Below are 17,540 nucleotides of genomic sequence, written 5' to 3' on the forward strand. Positions count from 1 at the left end.
GGACTGTGTTTTTGCTTTCAGCGTTCTCTCAGGGCTGTGGGCATCCGTGTCCACGTGGAATTCTGCTGCGCGTGGCCGTCTTCGGGTCGCAGCTCACAGACAAAGCTGATAGACCAGTTTGACGATCACTTGGTTTGGTCAGATATTTTCATAGTCTGCAGGAATGCTGCGGTTGTGAGTTATCAGAGATTTTGGAATGCAACTGTTTGATAGCTTTTAAAATACAGTGGCCTTGTCACCTGCTAACACTTTGTCTCTCTCAATAGGTATAAATGACCAAGGACTGTACAGAGTTGTGGGGGTGAGTTCAAAGGTCCAGAGACTTCTGAGTATGTTGATGGGTATGCCTCTTTAATCATTTTTCCATGCATTAATTGTTTATGCTCATTGACTTTGCAACCTAGTATTTCAGAATTAATACAGGGTTTACTTAGGAATACATCTTCTCCTGTACTACTTACTTGGGTGGGTTGTGTCCTCAGCGGAGGCTGAGATTATCCCTGTCCCTGGTACTTAATAAGCAAAAAGGCAGAAGCATGCAGCTCGCAGGTGCAGGAGTCAGGAGTCAGGGCCCTGTGCTCTGCATGGGTTCCAGATTGCCTGTCCCGAATTCTGACAGTACATTACAAGATCACCGGGACTCACTCATTTTTATAGTTTCCCAAACTGTCATCTGCCAGGGAGGGCCTGTGTCTCCGGGATTCGTAGTTTGCAGTTCTCACCAGGCTTTTCTCCAGAACTATGCTCCATCTGTGCTGATAACACAACGTTCCTTGGCATCGCAGACTAGAGGAAGCCAGGATGAATTCATTTCATTGCCCCAGATATTCTGTGAATGACACAGCGCTTTTGCACTACCTGCTGCTGTCAGTTTTGTGCAACCTGCAAGATTCCTTCCAGTGTGCCCTGGCCCGGAGCAGGCTGCCCTTGAGGGATGGTCACAACTCATCTGCCTGGAGGGCCTGGCTATCAGACGACTCTGTCATTTTTGTCCTTGCTGTGTACGGATTTATTTGATATCTCACTCCAACTAATCAGCACCAAGGATGCCCCCCCCCCTCCTCCCCCGGTGTGCTGGGAATTCATTTGAGTGTGTGTGAGAAGCTCACTTTTGAAAGTATAACTAGGATGAACAAACCGAGTGACAGGCTTCGGGTAGAGCTGCTTCTTGAGCACTGCGTGGATCAGGAGTTTCACAAGCAAGCACGTTTCAAGCCACGGACTGCAGCAAAAGTTGCCCATTGTCAGTTGCATGCTTTGCTAGAATTGATTCACTTTCAAGGGCTGTTTCCACTTTCTGCCTCTCGGTTAACTTGGGTGTGCAGACGTATTTTCCTTTTTACCATTAGTGGGCTCCAGATTAAATAGTCAGGTTGTCAGTGGTCCAGGAGCAGCTGGAAGAATTTAATGGGAGTTCAGCATCTGCTTTTACTTAATTTTAAAATTAGAAACACTAACTAACGTGGTGTTAACAGTGCTTAAGACTAGAAGATGATGATGTTGTGAGAATACATTTAAGGAAAAAGACACATTTTGGAGTCAGTTGGCCAAAGTGGCCCTGGATTTATCTGATCACTACTTTGAGCACACTCAAGGAAACACAGGGGTTTCTGTGCTTAACCACGAAGGGTTTAATTGTCTTGAATTTTGTTTGTTTGTTTGTTTGTTTATTTTAATGTATATGAGTACACTATTGCTCTCTTCAGACACCCCAGAAGAGGGCATCAGATCCCATTACAGATGGTTGTGAGCCACCATGTGGTTGCTGGGAATTGAACTCAGGACCTCGGGAAAAGCAGTCGGTGCTCTTAACCACTGAGCCATTTGAAGTTTGTTCTTAATCTCACAAATTCTACATGTACAGTACCGGTTAACTCTGATGGGAGTTCCTCTGCTCTTGGGGAAATCCCAAGGCAGTCTTCAGCTCACAGAGTATTTTAAAATTGCAAAGCCCTCAGAAGTTCATGACTTGGAGGCGTCTGGGAGATGGCTCAGCAGTGTTTGTAGTCCAGGCATAAACTCCTGAGTTTCGTTCCTAAGACCTACGTAGGAGTTGCACTGGTACACTTGTAACTCCAGTGCTGGGTTGCAGGAAAGACAGGAAGGCCCAGGGGCTTGCTGGTGAGTAGGTCTACCCCAACCGTGAGCTTGAGGTTCCATTAGAGACACTGTCCTTTTTCTTTAAAAAAAAAAAAAAAAAGCCCCAGAGAAAGATGCTTAATAGCAACCTCTGCCCCGTATGTGCACGCATGTATAAGTTCATCTGCTGCACATGTCTGAGCACATGCGTACAAATAAGCATGTGCATAAAGATAGACGCCTAAAAAACTGTTTTTTTTTTTTTTCCTGTATCAGAGAAGTCCAGACTCAGGCGTGCTAGGACGTCATTAAGTTGTTGGGGAAAAATGGTGTGTTTAAAGTAACATTGAGCAAACAGAGGAAGTTAGAGAATTGGCCCAAAGATATTAATTTGTTATTTCCCCATTAAATAATTCCTTTAAGGGGGCTCTGCAGTGTGGATTTGTTCATCTGTGGGTAATTGGTAATAGGAGTCAGATTGCCCAAAGTGTAGCTTCAATGCCACGCTGGGTTAGTTTGTTACTAACAGAAACCTTAGCTTTTGACAAAATAGATCTCCTCAGTGTTTGCTGGATAAGGATGAGTTTTCTTAAGGTATTCCTTTCATTCTGATCAGGTATTCAGCATTCAATGATGCAATATCACTATAAAAAGCATTTTAGAGTTCCAATAACCGTGTGCACACATCTGCAGATGGGCGCTGACTTTCTGTTTACATTGTGTTAAGGTTATATCGTAAGGAGGCAGGGCAGGAGGGCATGAGCCTGCCAGATGCTTTAATTTCTTTTTAAAGCCAACCAGTGTCCTCCGGGAATTCTCCAAAGTAATACGTTCATTTCAAATTTGTAAATTTTTCAGAGCACATTTTACTGATAATGGAATTTTCTTCATGAAAAATGAAAACTAATTGAATTCTTAAGCATCTTGGAAAGACCATCTTGTTTTCAGAAGAGGGCTGTATTCACTTGAGACCTAACATCAACGTTTATCATTTCCTTTTCAAATGTCTTAATTAGTCTCTGACTGTAGCGCTTTGCAGGGACCCCAAGGCCTGAATCCTCTTCCGTCTCTTGCTCGTTACCCTCGCTGCCTCTCTTCCTGTGCTGTTTTCCCCTTCCCTGTTTAAGATTAAAATCGATGAGAGTGTTTCTCCCGTTCCCGTTCCCCTCTCTCCCTCTGTCCTGGGACCTCCTCAGCTCCTTCACCTTCCCCACCCTTTCCTCACGCTCTCTAACCTTCGTCTTCTGCCCACAGGAGATGTCAGGAGACATTTCTCCTCCTTCAGGCCAGGTCCAGGAGACCCTGTGGCCCAGCAGATGGTGTTTTCTGTCTCCAGCTCCCCTGGAGCCTTCCTTGCACCCTCTGAGTGACTGCTCTCTTCCTGGGGAGAAGCCACCTTCCTTCCTTGCCCCCTGGCTGTCTGTAGGCCAGGCCACATACACTCAGGGAGAAAGGTGCTCCTTCACTCTCTCTTTTTAAAATATTTATAAACACGTAGCTGCCGAGGAAGGCAGAGAGAAGCAGCAGGTGGAGCATCTTGGGGACTCGGTGGCAGGTTTCAGTGGGAAAGAGTGTGAAGATGAGTTACCACAGTGAGGGCGGATAGGAGCTGCTATGAGGTTGACGCGCCCGGGAGTCTGTCTTCTCAAATTAGCATGAACCGTGAGCGGAGCAGGGGAAACCTGGAGAGAATGTGCTCTTAGCATGCATGGTCCGCTGGACTTGGCTGTTTATAAGCCTGGTTTACCACAGACTGGGTGGTTTTTAGACACAGAACCGTAGAGAGCAAAAATCACAGAATTTTAATTTCAACTATTTTCTCGTTGACTTTGTTGGACAGTCCTCCTACGTAGAGCAGAGGGACATGAGCAGTACAGCTGGGGACAGGTTGAGGTGACACAGCACGTTTATGCAACACATGCACTTTCTGCTCCTTCAACTTCTCCAAGGAGAAAAAATAAATGGCCCAAGTGCACGGTAGGGTGCTGACTCCCAGGTAATCAGGCTTTGCAGTGACCAGGAGCCGTGCGGGAAGGAGACAGTGCTACAATGCCAGCTCTTTGGTCCTGCACTTGTCGCTTTAGATTTTGAACTAATGTGTTATGCTGTTCTTTGGTCAAGGAAGAAACACACGTCCCCTCCCTTGTGGTGGAATACATATCCCAAATGAACACTCTAAACATATCTTAGGCGTGAATCCTAAGTAAACTAACAAATTCCACCTGGCTCCCTGATTGCAAAGGACTACCAGGGATGACGGAGCTATTTGAAAACAGGGAGCATTTACTAGATGGTTAATTACATAGACATGGTCATTAACTTCTGAAGTGACAGCTGCTTTTGTTCTGTGAATTTAGAAGGATGACTTAGTTTTCCATAGAAAGAATATGAAATTCAAAATACGGAATGATAGTTTAGTAGAAGCTGGAAATAAAAGAGTTCCTTTAGAAGCCTCAGGGATTTTAAAATGGTGATTTGCTTGTAACAAGTTTATTGAAAATGTTATCTGACTTGTATGTTAAAGTGAGATTTTTAAATAATGGATTTAATGAGAGGCAGAATATTCAGTTACAGAAGTAATTGGTTGGCAAAGCTGGTAGAACAGAATTATTTAGTCCTAGTTATAAAGGATTGCATCTTTAATCAGGGTGCTTAATTTGATTTCGTGAATGTATCTCTGGCTTGTGTGACAGGCTCAATAACAAATGAGTTCTGGATTCTAGGGACTGCCCAAAATGTATCTGGTGTCAGTCACCACCAATAGTTCATTGCCTAGTGCTCTCAGCTGTGGTAATCAGATGCTGGAGTGCCTAGGAATTCTCCAGACCTTTGAGTAATTGAGTTCACCGGTGTGGTGTTGTGGCGTAAAATAGCCACCACTTCCTGTTTGCTATTCAGAAAGTTGGAGTCCCCCTGGAGCAGTGGTCCCTGTGTGGTCACACCCATGCCTACAGCTCTTCAGACAGGCAGCCACTGCTGGAGTGGCAATCCCAACTGGACAGCCTTTCTTTTTAGCATTCCTTCTAAAAGGAAGTACCAGCAAGGCACCATTTTCTCTGCAGAAACAAATCTGGGACAAGGGAGAGGGAACTCTGGAAGCAGCTAGTTATTTGTTTTTAGCTGAGGCATTGCTCAGATTGAGGGAGGAGTTGCCTACTGTCTCCTTCTCCCTGGAAGGGTGTGGAAAGGCTGCGGATGACCAGAAACTCCCTTCTTCATAACCTGTTTTCTGCCTCTTCCTTTGGGAAGAGGCCCACCGTGAGTGCCCTTCCTTGTAATGGCCTGGCTGTGAGAGCAGTCTCCTTTTAACAATTCATGTAAGTTTGCCCATGCCTTGATGTGTTAGGGTGCACACACGAGTTTATAGAAATGTTTACTGTGCTAAGATCTCCTCGGTACAGATGAGGATCTGGAACTTGGCTGGGAGTGATGTCTTGGTCCAAGTTGGTAGAACATTAAAGCTCAGCTTTGGAATACGCAGGCTGCCAGCCATGCTGGTAAGCTGGCCATGCTGGGCAGGCTGGAGGCGCTGGGCAGGCTGGGCAGGCTGGGCAGGCTGGCCCTGACAGACTAGAACAGCAGTATGCCCCGAGTGTTTGCCTTTCCTACGGTTCTCTTTTATTTCAACCTGGACTAACACTTTAAACCCCTCTGGCCCTTCCATCCTTTCCTCCTCTGTCTTGTTTCTGTTTGTTCTTACGTACTACCCCCCTCTTCCCCCACCCCGCCCCCACTTAGGGAATGTTTTTTTTTTTTTTTTTTGAGTCGGGTTTCTCTGAGTACAACGGACTGTCTTAGAACTAGCTCTGTAGACCAGCCTGGACTTGAACTCACAGAGATCTATTTGCTTCTTGAGGCCTTAAAGCTGTGCTGGGATTAAAGGTGTGAGCCACCATCTCCCAGATATATACCTTTCTTTCAGAGCACTAGCTATTTCTCTAAAGGAAACAAAGTATCAGTAACCCAGATCTTGGACAAAGACCTGCTGTTTAGTTGAGCGTGAATGCCCGTGGCACCCCCTCCCCCCAGGAGGCTGATTCTCTGCCTGGCTTATTGGAGTGAAGGGTTACACAGACATCCTCTCGCTCACATGGATTGTAGATTTGGGTTTTTACTTTTTATCTGAATTGGAACTAATTTTTCCAATACAAAGAAATAAGAATGCACGTGTTGATGTAAGAACATAGTATATTAACATATATACATTGTAGGATGTTAAAATTAGATTAAACCACGGTAGCATTTTAAATCTCTGGTGTCATGTTTCTGTTTGTGCTGATCCTGTGTTAACCCGAAGAGAACTACTGTAACGAATACAAGTGTTAGAATGTGAGACCAGACTAATTACTCCCTCTCCCGCTGACCGCTGCCAGTTAACATCCTTTTTGATGTAATGGTGATGGTGTTTCTCATGGAATACTCAGGGCATAGAGGTCGCGCCAGTGGAGACAAGCCCTGCGCTCTGAGCTGTTGCAGCGTTCCTTCCCGAGAGCTGCCCTGTTGAAACGCCATACTTGACTCCCTCCTCCTCACCTAGTCTGTACCTTAGATTCCATTTGTCTCTCCTGCAGACGTTCTCAAGTCCTAGGGACATCTACAAATAGAGCGTAGCTTCTGCTATCATTAAAAGACTGCATACAATACTTTTCTTGAGAAACTGTTGTTCGGCCACTTAAAATTGGAAGTTTTGTGAGCTAGTTGGATCTGTGGATGGTCAGGTTTTTAACTTTTTTTTTTCCCCTTGCTGTTCACCAGATGTAAAAATGTGCAATGAGCTGGACTTGGAGAATTCTGCAGATTGGGAAGTGAAGACAGTAACAAGTGCCTTGAAGCAGTATCTGAGGTGAGCTGTCACACCAGGCGTCCCCTCCACAGGAGTGACAGTAGTCGTATTGACACTCACTGACGTGAGACGTCTCCAGGGTATCCAGTAATGTTCCAGACAACAAGATCAGCAGTGTCTTAGTCCCTGTATCTGAAGAGATAGCACGTCCAAGGCAACTTACAAAGAAGGCATTTAATTGAGGGCCTGCTTACAGAATCACAGATTCAGTCCATGGTTACCATGGTGAGAAGCATGGTAGCAGGCAGGCAGACAGTAGCTGAGAGCTCACCTCTGATCCATAAGTTGTAGACACACACACACACACACACACACACACACACACACACACACAAGGGGGCTTGTCCTTTGAACCCTCAGAGTCTACCCCCAGTGAATCACCCTCAGTGATACACCTTCTCTGATCAGTCCACACCTATTGATCCTTCCCAGCCAGCTCTATGAACTGGGTCCCAAACTTTCAAGCACACGAACTACGGGGCTGGAACTGCAGCCACCAGAAGCACCACCGTTAAGGGAGGTGCAGCAGAGGGGCCTTGGATCTTGAAGCAGATGCAGAACATTTCCATTATACGCTACGTAGCAACAGTCAGGAAGGCTACTGATTAAATGCATTGAGTCTTTTATTTATGTTCTAAACTAAAGGGAAGACTTTTAATTTCACTATTTTGAACAAAGTATATTATAAGACATAAAAGAACTTGAAAAGTTTACTTGTTGAGGTTTTTAAGACATTTTCAGATGTGTTTAACACAGAGAAGAACATAGGGCTGGAAGGAGAAAGCATTGCTGACTTGTTTCTTCGGTAAGGAGCTTCCTGAGGGAAGCTACTGTTCACTGAGGAGCCACAACAGGGAGCAGCAGTTAACAGCTGCACTTCCCTGCCGGGCTCTTTGAGGCAGACAGCATGACAGGTGGCATGCGTGGCCAGGCCGGGGCGGGTGCAGGGTGATGTTCTCGTGTAGTTGCATCGGCCCCCATGAGTACATGAGAACCTAACTATGTTTTACTTTATAGTTTATAAAATGACGAAGCGCTTCACATCGCGAGACACCGAGGGGAGTATGGCGGCGGTGGCGGCCCCCATCGCTCTCTGTGCCGCTCAGGCGCTCATCTCACCGTCTTCATTTCCCCCTTTGCCCGCCACTTTACATCTGATCCTAAAAAGGCTTCTGCAGATATATTACTATGAGTAATCTATTTAAAACAGAAAGACTTGTAAAAAGGGTAACCAGGATATAATTATCATGGCCGTCAGCATCCGTCCACCCAGTGTTCCTCAGCCTGACCTCACAGGATTTAGGTGATTTTGATAATTCATATGGTTACTGGTCTTTGAGTCTGATTTAAGGCATACTCTCCTCCCCGCCCCCTGCCCCCTGCCATTGGTGCCTGTGGATGACTGCTTTTTAAATAGAGAGCTGTCCATTTCCCGTGGTCTTGTATACCCTCGTCGTGTTAGAGCGTGACTCTCTAACCTTTGTATTTCCTGAGAAATGGTTACACCTGCAGCCTTTGTTGGGGTCAGATCAGGTCGTAACTAACCAACTTATTTACGTCGCCGGTCACAGCGGTGCTACTCTCTTCCTGGTGTCTTCTGCCAGCTTGTCACCACTGCTGCTTGTATTCTACTTCTTCTTCTTTTTTTTTTTTTTTTGGATTTGTTTTTTTTTCGAGACAGGGTTTCTCTGTGTAGCCCTGGCTGTCCTGGAACTCACTCTGTAGACCAGGCTGGCCTCGAACTCAGAAATCCGCCTGCCTCTGCCTCCCAGAGTGCTGGGACTACAGGCATGCACCACCACCGCCAGGCTCCTGCTTGTATTCTGCTTGTATTACTAAATTTGACATTGGGTTCAGGTGCTGTTCACCAGCTTTTGAGCATCTCATTTAAATACATCTCTCATTCTTCAACTATTGTGTACGATATTGTTACTCTTAGCTGTTTTAGCAGCAAAAATAAAGCTAAACATACATTCATCGTATCTAGCTTGCCATGAGTAGTGACTGGTGTTTGGATGCGGATTGGAATGGCTGAGCTCTGGGGTTTGCGTGTAGGTTCCCTGGAGAGATAGGTGTCTCGTGAGTGCTGCTCACTGCAGTGTCCCCTTCTGTCACTGAAGGGTGCTAGCAGCGTTTCCACCTGAGATGGTTCCACCAACCATCTGCAGGATGATTGGTAAAATCTGCAAGCTCTCTCTCATTTATTTATGTTCATTGTGTGTGTGTGGATGTTTTACCTCAGCTTTGCCTGTGCGCTGTGTATGTGCACTGTCTGTGGAGACTGGGGAAGGCACGAGTTCCTTTTGGAGCCAGAGTGACAAGGGATTCTTAGCTGTCATGTGGGTCCCAGGAACTGCTCCTGGGTCTTCTGGAATAGCAGTTAGTAATCTTGACTTGTAAGCCATCTCTGCAGCCCGTGCATCTTTTTTTTTTAACTGTTACAGTTACTGGAGGGAGTCTTACTGGCTTCTGTATGAAGGGGATGGAAGGGAACTGTTAATCCCTCCTCCTTTCTGTAAAGAATTATTTGACCCTGTGTATAATATAGGCATTCTTCAGTAGTGCTGCAGTTGAGAACACCTGTTAGATGGGCAGAGGAAAGAGTGGATGGGAGAAAATCAGAATGGTTACTGTGCTCCTCTCTGGCCATGGGCCTTGGATCCACCCAACAGTAGATTGATCCATTAGACCTAGCGCAGATAAAGAAACTGTCCAAATGACGGTTATTGATGGAAAACTCAGCCTCTTGAGAGTAAATTGGGCTTCCTGCTTCCCGTCTCTCAGGGTTCTGTTCTTTGCCCTTGTTGGGGAGTTAACTTGGTGGCATCGGGGCTTCTTGGTAATCACACACACACTTTGCCTCTGAACCCCGAGGTTCTCTGGTGCGGGCTCCTTGTCAATGCCGGCCTGGGCTGCATCGCTTTCCCCTTCTCTCGGTCCATGTATCCCATTGAATTGACTTGAAATCATCCACTGCATACAGAAAAACATTATGTGATACTGTCATTGTCTAACTTGGTCAGAAATCCAAGCATTCTGCCAGTGTTGAGCGATTTTCCTACCATGGCAGACGGAAGTGTTGTGCGCTGGGAGAGACAGGTGCAGCCTTTCCTCCCGGGCTGCAACTGTAGGTGCATTAGGATTTAGGTACTACTCTTTTCTGATTGATGCTTTAAGTGGGAGAAGATTTGAGCCCCCGCCCCACCTCCATGTTCCCTACAGAATTGTGACCAAAGCCAATAGCTTTTTCTGGCCTGAGAGCCATTGCTATGTATGATGGGATAAGGATTCGAGGTCTGGAGCCAGTGGCTAGCCAGGGTCAGCCTCCCAGCTCCGTCACTCACAACACCAGGGCATAGCTATGAACCACAGCATTTCTCTCCTCTCCGCTTTTTGCCTGTGATGCTCCCTGCACTTGCCGGCCTCTGTTGGATGCGAGCGAAGCTGGAGGAGGAGGAGGGACGCAGCAGAAGCAGCAAAGCAGCCTGGTTGTGTCACAAATCAAAGCAGAGCCAGTGCGCACTGCAGTGCCCCATGGCCCTCCCTCGGTCTCCTGCTGCCCTGGGCTCTGAGAAGCCGGGTTCCCAGCCCTCTGTGTGATTTATGTCTGGGCAGTCCGTGGTTGTAATTACCAGTGATGTGTTCATTGCCACAGTTTCCCATTGTCAGGCAAAACTAAGCAGTTTGTGAGGTTTCTATCTTTACCTGGAGGTAACTTCTTTTAAGAGCGGAAGTCGGAATTAGTTCATAGGAAAGGAACCACCAGCTTGAGTAAATATTACGATTTACGTCCACCAACAGATCTGAAGGGTGGCCGGGTGGGAGGGAGTCTGGGAGACGCAGGACTCCGAGTAATAAGGTTTGCATGGAGAACTTGTAATTGTTTCTAATTGCTGCTTCCCCAACGTTAGTGGTATTTGTTTTTTATGCTGCATTGCCAGCTTGACCTGTGGCAGTGACAGAAGTAGAAGATACCGAGACACATTCAGTGTTACTGGAGAAGAAATACCATCCTCTCTTCGCTGCTGCTACATGTTCGTATCCCCTTTCCTTCCGAGCCGGCACCCAGACTTTTCTTCTGGGACAGTGGGTACTTTCCCTTCCTCTGCTCTTTCTGGCCACTGGTCTCCTGGTCTGTGCTCGGAAACACAACCTCTGAAAACTGACCTATGGGCTGTCTTTCTGCTGGGTGAGGCTGTGATGTCACTGGCACTTGTAACCTGCTTTTAGTTAAGAATAAGGGAAAGGGCTGCTGTGAACATAGTGGAGCATGTGTCCTTATTACCTGCTGGGGAATCCTCTGGGTCTACGCCCAGGAGTGGTATAGCAGGGTCCTCCGGAAGTATCATTCCCAGTTTTCTGAGGAGCTAGACTGGTTTTCAGAGTGGTTGTACCAGCTTGCAACCCCACCAGCAGTGGAGGAGTGTTCCTCTTTCTCCACATCCTCGCCAACACCTGCTGTCTCCTGAGTTTCCCTCAGTGGAAGAATGGATGCAAAAAAAATGTGGTATATTTACACAATGGAGTACTATTCAGCCATTAGAAACAATGAATTCATGAAATTCTTAGACAAGTGAATGGAGCTGGAGAACATCATACTAAGTGAGGTAACCCAGACTCAAAAGATTAATCATGGTATGCACTCACTGATAAGTGGATATTAGCCTAGAAACTTGGAATACCCAAGACACAATCCACATATCAAATGATGTCCAAGAAGAACAGAGGCGTAACCCCTGGTTCTGGAAAGACTCTGTGCAGCAGTATAGGGCAATACCAGAACAGGGAGGTGGGAAGGGGTGGATGGAGGAACAGGGGGAGGGAAGGGGGCTTATGGGACTTTCAGGGAGTAGGGAGCCAGAAAAGGGGAAATCATTTGAAATGTAAATAAAACATATATTGAATAAAAAAAAACATAAAAAAAGAAAACATTTCAGAAAAGTTTACTCCTATTTAAAAAAAAAAAGGAATAAGGGGAAAGGAGGGGAGGGCAGGTGAACTGAGGCAGCTAGCTCTCTGTACTGTGGCTTGTGGCTGTTGGAAAGGGACACTTTGTGTCCCTGTGGACGTTGGCACCCACACTGTGTGCAGGAAACATGTCTGCAAATATTTTTTTTAATATAGCTTTGTTTTTATAGATTTTCTTCATGAATCTCACATGGGTATTTTATCCTTTTATTATTACAGGCATTGAGGTAGTGCATACCTTTTACAGATTTTGTGAAGTATAATTGATTGGAAGTGAATTGCACCATTGGTAGTATACATTCTCATATGCTTGGTATCTTTATACTCCTATGAAACCATCACCATAATCCGTACTGAGCCTGTCCATCACCCTTCTAAATTTCCTTGTGCTTCCTCTGGTGTTCCTTCCTTCATCACGGCCGCATCCAGAGGGAACCTTTATCTGATTCCCGACTTTATGTCTTAATTTGCATTATTATAATCTGTATCAGTGGAATTGTTCAGTGGGTACTTCAAAAACTTGTTTTGACTTAGACTAATTAGAATAATTGTTGTGGCATGTTGAAATCCATTGATCTATTGATGAGTATTTGGGTACCTCTTGGATGCTGTACACAAAATTGCTTAAATGCCTGTGTATAAATCTTTGAGAAAAAGATTTTCGTTTCTTTTGGATGAATCCTAGTGGGCAAACACCTGGGCCACGTGGGAAGTATATGCTTAACTGTGTGGAAAGTGTTTGGCTTTTCCACATGTGACCCAGTTTCTCAAGTTCCCCACCAACAGTATCCACAAGTCCTGCTCCCTCTGTGACCTCTGAATGAGGTCACCTCTCTTACGTTAGTCTCTCTGGTAACACCTTGTTGTTCTTTCAGTGCGAACGTTCTCAGTGTCTAAAACTTTCCTGGTGTGTGAGCGATTCGCCACCCATGTGTACTCATTCCTAGGTGAAGTGTCTGCCTGTGTCTTTCCTTGTTCAAGAAAAAAAGATTTCCCTTTTTACAGTTCTTCATACATCTTAGAAATAAGCCCGTTTTTCACACGTCCCAGTATAAATCTCCATCTCCCTGTGCACGCTAACTGGAGCTTGATTTTGGGAGTCGCTGCATTGCTGTGAGACAGGATGTTCCATTGGACCCGGAGCTTATTGATCAGTTGGCCAGCACTTGGTAGAAGGACCCTCATGCTCCTGCCTCCGCAAACTGGACGGTACCTGTGTAGCAGCGCACCCAGCTTTAGCTATGGCTGTTCCTGCCCCAAACACTTCACCCACAGAAACATCTCTTCTGCCTCTCTACTTTTATTGAAATCAAAGAATGTACTGTACTGCCTTTGACTTGAACTTTTTTTAAGTTGACAAAGATGTGTTTCATAGCCCAGAATATGGTTTCAGTTACAGACCCAATTTTCCATTTGCAGTGTCTGTTATCTATTCTGTGCTTGGGCAGATGGTCACTTAAGTAAAGGATGTGCACTTGTGTAAAGCAGGTGTGGAGTTTTGGTCAGACATTGTTTCCTGCCTGACTTCTTTTCTACTTGTCTACATCGATTGTCAGCGATGGCAACAGAGAGATTCAAATTTGGGTCTGAAGTTGTGGGTTTGCATGCTCCATGCAGTCTGTCAGATTCTGCTCATGTATTTCAAGCTCTGTTGCTTGATTCGAGCACTTGTTCTCAGCGAGGCAACCCATTTATCAGTGTGGAACAGCCTTCCTTATCCCTGGCACTGTTTGTTGTATTTGTGTGTGTGTGTGTGTGTGTGTGTCTGCCTGTCGGTCTGTCTGTCTGTGTCTCTCTCTCTCTGTGTGTGCATGCTGGCATATTTGACTGTGTTTCACATATTTCATGAATGAATTCTGAGTCGCAGGTTTATAGCCTTTCAGCTCCCAGCACCCTGCCCAAGCAGTTCTGTAGACTGACCCTTGCCCCCTAGGAGTTATGCAGGTAACAGCCTTGTCCTGGCACAGATATGTTAACATATTAGCAGGATTGATTAAAACTCAGCACCATGCTACTGCTTGCATAATGCAGTTTGCAGAAAACTAAATGCTGTGTGTGTTACTACATTGCCATCATTCTGATTCTATCTCACTGTTTCATAGCCACAGACTACAAAGCCATCTTTATATATATATGTGTATGTGTATATATATATATATGTATATGTATATGTATATGTATATATTAATGTATCCTCGATATCCGTGGTTCTCAACCTTCCTAATGCTATGGCCGCTTAATACAGGTCCTCATGTTGTGGTGACCCTCAGCCATAAATTTATCTCATGGCTACTTTACAACTGTAGTATTGCTGTGGTTTTGAATCATACCATCTGATATATATATAGCCCAAGAGGGTTGGGAACCACTGCTCTACGTGTATTTAGGCGTTAAAAATTAAAAAGTAGTTATTTTAATAGAAATATCAAGAGAGGCTTTGATTTTTGTTTCTTTATTATTTTCTGTGTAATCTTTTGATATCAATATTTTAAAGATACCTTTCAAAACCATACCTGTATTGCTTAATTCATGCAAAGCTAGGTGTTCATAAAGGTACTTTCCAAGAGTAGATAGAAAACCTGGTATGCTTAGACATGGTAAGAATTTGTGGTTGGTTAAGAGTTAATGGTGTCTAGAGTGCTGGAGAGATGGCTCAGCGGTTAAGAGCACCAATTGCTCTTCCGAAGGTCCTGAGTTCAAATCCCAGCAACCACATGGTGGCTCACAACCATCTGTAGAGAGATCAGACACCCTCTTCTGGAGTGTCTGGAAACAGCTACAGTGTACTTACATATAATAAATAAATAAATCTTTAAAAAAAAAAAGAGTTCATCATGTCTAGGGGAAACAGCAGTTAGTGAAGTGGGCACTGTGGTTACCTATCTTTTGGTATGTAAAGGTATCTGACTGAGAGAGCTGGCTTGTTAGCTCAGAAGTGCACAGGAGGTTCGATACACTGTGAATAAACAGATGATGTCTGCCTTTGTTTGGTAATTGGGCTGTGTTTTTTTTCCTTTTTTCCAGGAGTCTTCCAGAACCTCTCATGACCTATGAGTTACATAGAGACTTCATTGTTCCAGCCAGTAAGTATTATGTGGGTATACAGAGACTCAGATTTGTGGTTGATGGTGTGCACACATTAAATATTTCCACATGAAAGTTTAACTTAATGGTTTTGCCATCTGTGTTAAAGAGAGAGATCATTTTAGAGTTCACTTCTTCCTTCTGCAAATGAACAAAAAGATTTGGTAACAGATCAGCCGTGGACATCAGTGCTTATTGCTTCTTTGCCTCCAGTAGATGCTAGATATGCCAGGCCACAATAGATGCTTGAGTCTGGCAACCAGTTCTGTCCACATCACACTCTTGTTACACTATGGATACATAGTATTGGCCTGAGCGTACTGCTGCAGAACAGTTCAGCTTGCAGGAGGTCGGAGAGATGGTGGGTTTGGAGATGTTTCACTTACAGACATTTATATGGACGTTACAGACAGGATTAGGAGATAGTGCCAGAAGCCCAGACTACTTGATGATGAGTTCTGTAGGATTGGTTTGGAATGAAAAGACCAGGAGCTGGTGAGCTTTAACCTGAGGTTCGGTGTCTTCTGACTCGTGCCCACTGGGGTGTTTGTTTGTGTCACCACTGTGTACCTGCAGGGGGAGGGGAGAGTTGCCTGCTGCACACAGGTTCAGCATGTTCTCTCTCATGCAGCTCTGCTTTTATCCCTAGTGCATGCAGCTTAATTGTTCTTCTGAAGGATCCTCATGCTAGGTAATGAAGAGGTAGGGGACTTGAGGTTGCGGCATACTAAGAAACTGCCAGATCATAGGGACCCTTGTGTACAATTAGAACTCAACTCCACTGGCTAGATTTTGCAATATTGGTTTTCATAGGTGCCCCAAAAGTGGGTGAAATTGTACCTCTGTAGGGAAAACGAGCAGCCCATGTACCCGTGCAGGGATGGCGCGGTCCATGTGTACCCGTGCGGGGACGGCGCAGTCCATGTGTGCCTGTGCAGGGATGGCGCAGCCCATGCGTATCCGTGCGGGGATGGCGTGGTCCATGCGTACCCGTGCAGGGATGGCGGACGCCCGAGGGAAGGCTGCCTGGTTGGCAGGGAGGAGGTCCTTGCCCAGAGGGCAGGTCCGTTCTGGCGTGGCCTGGTGCCTGTAGAGGAAGCCTGACTGGGAAGAGGCTTGGTCCTTTCCAGCGGTTGGAGACCCTGAAGCCTGTTTCACGGCTCCTACACAGCCGGTTTTGATAAGAAGAGACAGTCCATGGTTTCAAAGCTTTATTATAGAGAAGTAGGAAAAGAAGAAGAGATAGAGAAGTAAAGAGAGAAAGAAAAGACGGAAGGGCGAGAGCTGGCCACGGCAACGTGGAAAGGGGAGGAGAATGAGGGGAGAGGACACAGGGACAAGAGCATAAGGGCAAGAGAGCTAGGAGGGGCCTGGGAGCCCCTTTTAACAGGGGGACAAGAACTTATAGTGGGCTGGGTTACCTGCATGCCAGGTAACCGTGGGGCAGGAAAACCAGGCTGTAGCCAGGTGACTGCGGTGACAGTGGTGTCCAGCCAGAACACCTGGCTGGATACGTGTGGTTGGTGGCCGTAGGATTACGGAGTTGAGGAGTCAGCAGTCTGGACGCATGGCTCGCTGGTTCCATCCCTTGTAGAATATTCTACTAGGTCTCCGGGGTAAGGCTCGCTCAACTAGGCCACAGGCCCACATACCTCCGCATGCTGTGGACATTTTTCATAGATTATGCACTGACAGAAGCTGAAATTGTACCCCACATAGCTCCCTGGATCTGTTTTCAGTTTAAACTGTTGAAAACCTTACAGCAATCCCAATGGGTCCTGCACCACTGTTGCCTGAACAGGGCTCTAACTCTTACCTTCTTGTGAGGTCCCAGCCCCCGCACGGTGCGAGATTCCTAATCTGTTTCAGAAAGAATCAGTGTGGCCGCATTACACTACACGCAAGAAGAGAGGCCAGAATGCAGCCGTGTTTAGAATCATTTGGGAAAAGAGAGCTTGTATGAGCAAGGAAGTGGGAAGGTTTGGGTTTTTTTTTTTTTTTTTTGGCAAGAACACAAGCAAATGCTTAGTTGTTTTGATTTCTTCCCTGTGGCATTTTTGGCAAACAAAAGATAGAAATTAAATTTAGTTGGAGGACAGTTTCGGGTTGTTTGTCTTAGAGCCTGGAAAAAGCCGCGGTGTGCCAGCTTGCGTCTAGAATTCTTTGCGTTCTGGAGAAAGAGTGATTATGGAATGAGGTTTTAAATCACCACAAGTTAGTGTCCTGAGAATTATTGCCATGTGTGAGTAACAGTGGAGTGTTCCGAATCCTGATGTCAAATGTCTGTCACCAGATGAGGAAGCCCCTGCACATCGGGGGGGGGGGGGGGGGTAATGAAGCCACAATTTAGCTCTGTTGCTAAGAACTGAATAGACGCATAGGCTCTGTCACCTGCGGGGTCAGGACTCAGTGCTTTTCTCCTGACCTTGTGGTCTTGCTGTAATAGTTCGCAAACTGATTTGAATTACGGTTCTACTGTAAAGGAATACTGTGGCTCCCATGGTTGCTGGCATGGACTTGTACTTAAGTACACTTGTAGTTGGAAGGCTCACACTAATCTAGTTTA

General features: G+C 45.7%; 1 protein-coding gene across 5 annotated transcripts in view; it reads left to right on the forward strand.

Annotated features, from left to right (window-relative positions):
• Arhgap10 (Rho GTPase activating protein 10) overlaps positions 1–17,540 on the forward strand; it is a 284,292-nt gene that overhangs the window by 143,446 nt on the left and 123,306 nt on the right. For 3 of the 5 annotated variants that reach the window (XM_052166588.1, XM_052166591.1, XM_052166590.1), the window contains exons 14-16: positions 267–341; positions 6,835–6,922; positions 14,915–14,973. In XM_052166588.1, the coding sequence (XP_052022548.1) occupies positions 267–341; positions 6,835–6,922; positions 14,915–14,973 (222 nt within the window). Of the gene's footprint in view, positions 1–266; positions 342–6,834; positions 6,923–14,914; positions 14,974–17,540 lie in introns of those variants that run through there. The other 2 variants (XM_052166592.1, XM_052166589.1) reach the window with 2 other exon arrangements.

This window comes from Apodemus sylvaticus, chromosome 21 (genome assembly GCF_947179515.1).
Source record: "Apodemus sylvaticus chromosome 21, mApoSyl1.1, whole genome shotgun sequence".
NCBI lineage: Eukaryota > Metazoa > Chordata > Mammalia > Rodentia > Muridae > Apodemus > Apodemus sylvaticus.